The sequence below is a fragment of the Artemia franciscana genome, unplaced genomic scaffold (assembly GCF_032884065.1).
Source record: "Artemia franciscana unplaced genomic scaffold, ASM3288406v1 Scaffold_3868, whole genome shotgun sequence".
Taxonomy (NCBI): Eukaryota; Metazoa; Arthropoda; class Branchiopoda; order Anostraca; family Artemiidae; genus Artemia; species Artemia franciscana.
Window position 1 is genome coordinate 6,198 of NW_027064431.1, and position 7,147 is coordinate 13,344.

General features: G+C 35.7%; 1 protein-coding gene across 1 annotated transcript; it reads left to right on the plus strand.

Moving 5' to 3' along the window:
* Positions 1-2,772: 2,772 nt before the first annotated feature.
* Positions 2,773-3,956, plus strand: LOC136043242 (CDP-diacylglycerol--inositol 3-phosphatidyltransferase-like). The gene has a single exon (XM_065728174.1). The coding sequence runs from the start codon at positions 2,837-2,839 to the stop codon at positions 3,560-3,562; it is 726 nt and encodes a 241-aa protein (XP_065584246.1). The 5' UTR covers positions 2,773-2,836; the 3' UTR covers positions 3,563-3,956.
* Positions 3,957-7,147: the final 3,191 nt, after the last annotated feature.

Here is a 7,147-nt window from a genome sequence, read left to right on the forward strand (position 1 = left end):
CAAGAATTAAAATTTAATAGTTTTGGGCATCAAGTCATGGTTAATTGTAGGAAAAAAATTCTACAAGAAGGCCTCGATCGAGTCCGTTGATTTTTGAATTAAAATGGAATAGTAGTGGGCATTTGACTCTTTAGATCTCTTGGACCTGGTTTTTCGGATTGCTGAAGTGGAATTTCGACCATATTTAAAATTAGGGACGATGTGAAAGTCACCTTTGTTATCAACCATATCCTTAAATCAGATTTTAAAGAATAAAAAAAACTTAGGAAAAAATATGGCGATGATGCATGCGAAGCAAAACCAATTCTGGTATTTCATGGCACGTCTCCAAGTTGTTAAGATAAGTTTAAGAAAAAGTATAAACGCTAAATTCCCAGCTTGAAGGGTAATTAAATGTAGAGACATAAGATAATCTTGGAACCTTGAGACTAGAAATGCATCATACGAGTTTTAAAAAATAAAATTTGACCATTAGAAAAACAATCTGATAACATAATCTTCTATATATATAAAAATAAGTTGTCTGTCTGTGTGTCTGTCAGGTGACGTCATGTTTCTGTGTCGACTGACGTCATGAAGTTAGTTGTCGTCATTTTTGCTATGACGGTGACGTCATTAAAGATATTTAAGACATATATGTTCACGTAGATATCTATTAATGTTTAACTTTAAAATGACTGATGAACTTACAATGGCAACAGCCGAGGAAGATGCTCAAAGAGTCTATGCCAAAAAACTTGCTGCTGATAGAGAAAGTCAGAAAAGAAAGCGTGCCGAGGAATCAAAAGAACAGCAAGGAAACAGGCTTGAGGCTGATAGAGAAAGAAAGAACAGAAAGCGTGCCGAGGAACTACCAGAGCAACGCAAAAGCAGACTTGCTGCTAAAAGAGAAAGTGAAAAAAGAAGGCGTGCCGAGGAATCACAAGAACAGCAAGAAATCAGGCTTGCTGCTGATAGAGAAAGTAAGAAAAGAAAGCGTGCCGAGGAATCACAAGAACAGCAAGAAATCAGGCTTGCTGTTGATAGAGAAAGTAAGAAAAGAAAGCGTGCCGAGGAATCAGAGCAACCTGAAAGTTATCGCCTGGCATTCAGGTACAGCCCAGTCGATGATTATAGCTTGAGTAGATGTGTTCAAATCGGGACAATGTCTAAAATTTGTCCCTATTGCAAGGCCTTGAAATTCAATGGTGAAACAATGGGAATGTGTTGCGCCTCAGGAAAAGTTAAACTTCCTCTATTGGCTGCACCACCAGAGCCATTGAAGACTTTCCTTACTGGAACTAAGTCAGAATCTAAGCGTTTTTTGTCATATGTTCACGTAGAAATCTATTAATGTTTAAGTTTACAATGACTGATGAACTTACCATGGCAAAAGCCGATGAAGATGCTCAAAGAGTCTATGCCAAAAAACTTGCTGCTGATAGAGAAAGTCAGAAAAGAAAGCGTGCCGAGGAATCAAAAGAACAGCAAGGAAACAGGCTTGAGGCTAAAGAACGCAAAACCGCGCAGTTAGATGAAGATCCACCTGGACAGCGAGAGTCAAAACATATCAAAACTAAGAATGATAGCGATGATGATTGGGTTTGGGATTTTGACTTGGATAAGGTCATCAATGCCTCCCAGATTTTAGTTAAAAAAACAAAGGTTCGGCGATATGTATTTCATAGTGAAGCTGAAAAATAAAGAAGAAAAAGAAAACTGAAAAAAGAAAAAATGTAAAAAACTAAAAAATACTAAAAAGAAAAACACTCAAAGAGAAATTACAGACCGGGACACAAATGACGACCGGGACAGAGGGAATATAAATAACGACCGGGACACTCAAAGAGAAATTACAGACTGGGATACCGGGACAAAAATGACGACCGGGACACAGGGAATATAAATGACGACCAGGACACAGGTATTTAAGAATATCGTTCAGGGGCGCGAAGTCTGTTGGGGTGGCGCGAAGCGCCACCCCAACAGCTAGTAATAAATAAAACATTTTTATGTTTTTTAAACTAATTCCAGAAAGTCGTAATTGCAAAAGTATTTTGAATAATTTTCATATATATTCCGACATTTTAGGAAGCAACATATTGGTACGTTCTCAAATTCTAATTTGACGATCATTAAACATAATATGATTTATTAGACATGGAAAATCTTTTCAGAAACCCAAATTTGAATATGGAGAATACAAAAAAAATCCAAAGACAGAGAAACCTCGGAGGTTCGATGGAAACCTGGGAATTATTTCCTAGAAGAGAATTCGACTCTTCAGATCCGTTGAACTTGCACTGTCGGATTGCTGAGGCACAGCTTCAAAGATATTTTAGAACCAGGGACGTTGTGAAAGTCACCTTTGTTATCAACCATACCCTTCAATCAGATTTTAAAGAAACAGAAAAATAATTCTTGTAAAAAATATGGCAATGATGCATTTGAAGCAAAACTGATTCTGGCATTTCATGATACGCCTCCAAGTTGTTACGATAGGCTTAACAAAAAGTAGAAACGCTAAATTCCCAGTTTGATAGATAATTCGATGTAGAGACATGACATAATCTTGGAACCCTGAGATTAGAAATACATCATAAGAGTTTGAAAAAAATAAAATTTGACGTCATTTGAAAAACAATCTAATAATATATTAACGAATGAAATATTTTACTTTTTAAACTAATAACAGAAAGTTTTAATTTCAAAAGTATTTTGATTTATCTTCATATATATTCCAAAGTTTTAGGAAACAATATTAGGAAATCAAGAAACTTGCCTTAAAAAAGCACACGTGCTAGTTTTCCCTAGAGTCAATAAGCTCCTACTTGACGTAAAAAACTTGAGTCAAAAAATGATTTATCGCGCAGATCTTTGTTTCTTGATAAGAACTATTCTTCAAAGTATGTTTACCACAGACAATGTTTTTCTCTTCATTCCAAATTTAATAGGATATATAAGAGTTGTTTTTGGAATTGCAGCATTGTATGTTATGCCTAGTCAACCAACTATTGCAGCTACTCTTTATTTGTTGAGTGGTATTTTAGATGCTTTTGATGGGCATGCAGCAAGGTATTTTAACCAAAGTTCACAATTTGGAGCTATGCTTGATATGCTGACAGATCGATGTATGACGATGGCTCTTCTTGTAAATTTGGCAACATTTTATCCGTCTTGGGTTTTTGCCTTTCAACTTTCTATGGTCACAGATATTTCTTGTCACTGGATCCATATACACACGTCACTGCTGCTTGGAAAGAGGAGTCATAAATGCATTAGCCCGTCTGAAAACACATTCTTACGATTTTATTACACGTCTAGGACATTCCTTTTCACGATGTGTGCTGGCAACGAACTTTTCTACGCCATGTTATATCTCCTATACTTCACAGAAGGACCCTTAGTTCTTGGTACTGGCCTCTTCAGGATCCTTGTCATAGTTTGCATGCCCATCGCCATCTTCAAGTCACTACTTGCGGTCCTACAAGGGTATATTGCATGGAAGAATTTGGGTGGCCTGGATATTCAGGAAAGACAACAACTTAAAGAAAAAAATTCAAAAAGCCAACTTCTTCTTTAGAAAATGGTTATACGGGACCCAGAGATTAAAATCATGCTGCAAGAATGCACTGCAGGGCCGACGCAGGGACCTTAGTAGTCAAGAAGCGTCGTTAATCCGATACAACTACAAAAACAAGAAATGGTTAGTTTTTTGTTACCGTTTCTATTCCCTTTTAGGTTTTGTAATACGTTTTTTAACTTAAAAAAAAATGATTGCGTGGTTTTCCTTAGAGACACGTATAATCCGATTGTCTTATTTAGCTGCTATTGACATTAAATCTCCTGAGATTTTGTGACTTAATAAGCACAGAGTCGTGAAGAAAGAGATTCAATTAGTCGTATCTATTAGTGAAAGTTCTTAAGCCGAATCTATTAAGCGAGTATCTATTAGAAGAGAATATATCTGTGGTGGCTATACAAGAAAATAGTAAATAGTTGTTTTTAAAAAAAAATCTAAAATTGTTTGGCGAATAAAAGGGATAAACATCGTCAAGTTTCCTAAATTTTCAGAAGGGAGCGGGGACGGTACAGAAGTGCCATAGTACCAGCCGTTCTTTTGTACTTAAACTGCTGGGGATACGTGTACCGGGTCCCCCACTTCCCATTTTATTAGAAAAGTGAGAAGTTGGTTACAACTTATCCCCTACTGGAACATTTACTAAAGTGTGCAATATAGAGGCAGTTGAAGAAAAATTAATTTTCAAGCCGATGCAGAACTTTATTACAAGATCGAGGCTGGACGACATAAAAATAGACACAATATGCTCGAGAGTCATTGGTTACTACGATCCTGAAGTTATTCAAGAAGCGCAGCAAGTTTCTCATTTTGATCTGAAGGTTGCGTATGTCAACCCTACATAATTATGCAATTGGCCGATATTTCTTTAAAACCAAATGTTGCTTTAAAACTAAATAAAAAAGCAATGTGCTTACAATCGCAAATAAGAAACTTCAGCGAATATATAGAGAACGATTGGTTCAGTATACACATAGTGTCTTCTGGTTAGTTCCAAATCCAGCACAAATGTCCCTAGAACGATTGTTGATAATAAGTAGCGATACAAGGAGCATACAAGATACCAAGAAGCAGCTAAGATAAGAATAGAAAATCAACTGTTTGGGAGCTCTTGTATCTCTTTGGAGAATCTGGTCTGGTCATTGGAAACGTGAGGTTCGGCCATGATAAGAAGGGATGAGTTTAGGTATTTAACAAGTAGGTATAACAAATTAGTTAGGTATAAAACTAATTTCACATTTAAAATCTGATTTAAGGATATGGTTGTTAACAAAGGTGACTTTCACATCGTCCCTAATTTTAAATATGGTCGAAATTCCACTTCAGCAATCCGAAAAACCAGGTCCAAGAGATCTAAAGAGTCAAATGCCCACTACTATTCCATTTTAATTTAAAAATCAACGGACTCGATCGAGGCCTTCTTGTAGAATTTTTTTCCTACAATTAACCATGACTTGATGCCCAAAACTATTACATTTTAATTCTCGGAAATAATTCTCAGGTCCCATCGACGTATCAAGGACATTTGCCTCATTCTTTGGATTGTTAGATTCTTTTGGATTCACAATATTCAAACTGGGGTTTCTAAAAGATTTTAAAAGTGTGTTTAATAAATCAGATTCAATCAATCTATCAATAATTTTATTAACGTTGTTGGTCCACAGCTACAAATGGATCAGCAACACCAAAAAGTTGCGAAACTTTGCATTTACAAGCCCAAAGAGGAAGACTTGGAAGGTACTTTGCATACTTGTAATAGCTTACGTAATATGAAAATACCTAAACTTGTAATATGAAATTAGGTATTTTTAACCTATGAAGGAGTGATTGGAAATTAATGAAATTTCACCAACTTTTGAATTAAGCCAACTTTGCATTTACGAGCCCAAAGAGGAAGACTTGGAAGGTACTTTGCATACTTGTAATAGCTTACGTAATATGAAAATACCTAAACTTGTAATATGAAATTAGGTATTTTTAACCTACGAAGGAGTGATTGGAAATTAATGAAATTTCATATTTAAAAGGACCTCGCAACTCAGATTTCTTATTTCAAATCTCGACCGGATCCAGTGTCGTTGGGGTGGGATGTACTTGGAAGATACTTTGCATACTTGTAATAGCTTACGTAATATGAAAATACCTAAACTTGTAATATGAAATTAGGTATTTTTAACCTACAAAGGAGTGATTGGAAATTAATGAAATTTCATATTTAAAAGGACCTCGCAACTCAGATTTCTTATTCCAAATCTCGACCGGATCCAGTGTCGTTGTGGTGGGATGTTGGAGGGGGGGGACTGGAAATCTTAAAAGAGGTTTAGAATGGTATGATCAGGATGAAAGTTGGTGGGACACCAACATACCCGCTGGTATTTTCTTTGAATGACGCTTTAAATAAAGGTGTTAGCAATTCCAATATAGTACATCGGGGTAGGGATCGCCTATTATCAAAATACGATCCAAAGAAACTAATACGCGAGTTGACTTGCAAATATGTTTTGGCTTTTTCTCCAATTAGCTATGGATTGATGGCAACTAAATTTTAATTCAAAAACCTCAGCAGAAGAATTTATTTTGTCTGAACTTACAAAAAACTTTCTGTGCAACTTCCATAGTTAGTAAATCTATTAAAATCATCTCTTCTTTTGTCTACATCTGAAGTTAATCCTAGTACCCAGCAACCCAGTGATCGCAGACGGACAAGAAAGAACAATCAGAGACGAACAAGACAGAAGAATCAAAGACCAAAGAGTCAAGACAGAATCGACAGGACAAAGTCAAGACCAGTCAGAACAAGACAATATCAGAACAAGACAAAGTCAAGACGAAGAATCAAGACAGAAGAAAAAAAGAGTCAAAGAGTCAGTAAGAAAAGACGTAGTAAGAAGAAGACGTAGAAATGAGAAAAACAAGGATGTTCGTAGATTTAAGCAGCATGAGAAAGTAGCAGATCTAAATAAACGTTGAGGTTTAAAAACGATATAGCACTGACGAGGACTAAACGTTGTTGAAAAAATTATTGGGAATTATCCCTAAAACATTTGGTTTTTTTTATAAACTATATTTGTATTTTCATTTGCGCTCTTTGCAAGAATCCTTATAATCTATTTCACTTTTTTTATTTTAGGGATGGAGAAGATGCTATTTCGGAGGTAAAGAGCCTTATGAGTTCTCTAGGAAGTCCCAATGAAGAAATTAAAGATGCTCATTCACTATTTTTTTTTTTATCGAAGAAATTTTCTACTTCGAGGAAAGGAATATAAAATTAGTGTCATTTTTGTTAACGAAAACTTGGAATCATTTACGGAGAAAAACAAGCTAGAAACAATTATTCAAGAATTGAGTTGTAAAGGTTTCAAGAGGACAGAGTTTATCTTCAAAACTATTATGAAACATTTCAGTGACAAGGAATTACGAGATAATTTCAAGATCCATGACCTTATAGAAGCAATTAGTAGAGCAACAACAAGCGCCACTATTGTTTATACCAATGGGGATCAGTTGCTTAGTGGAATAGCACAGCAGTTTAAAGAACATACTCCACAAATTATGCCGGAAGGTGGTTAGAAAAAATGTATAAAATGG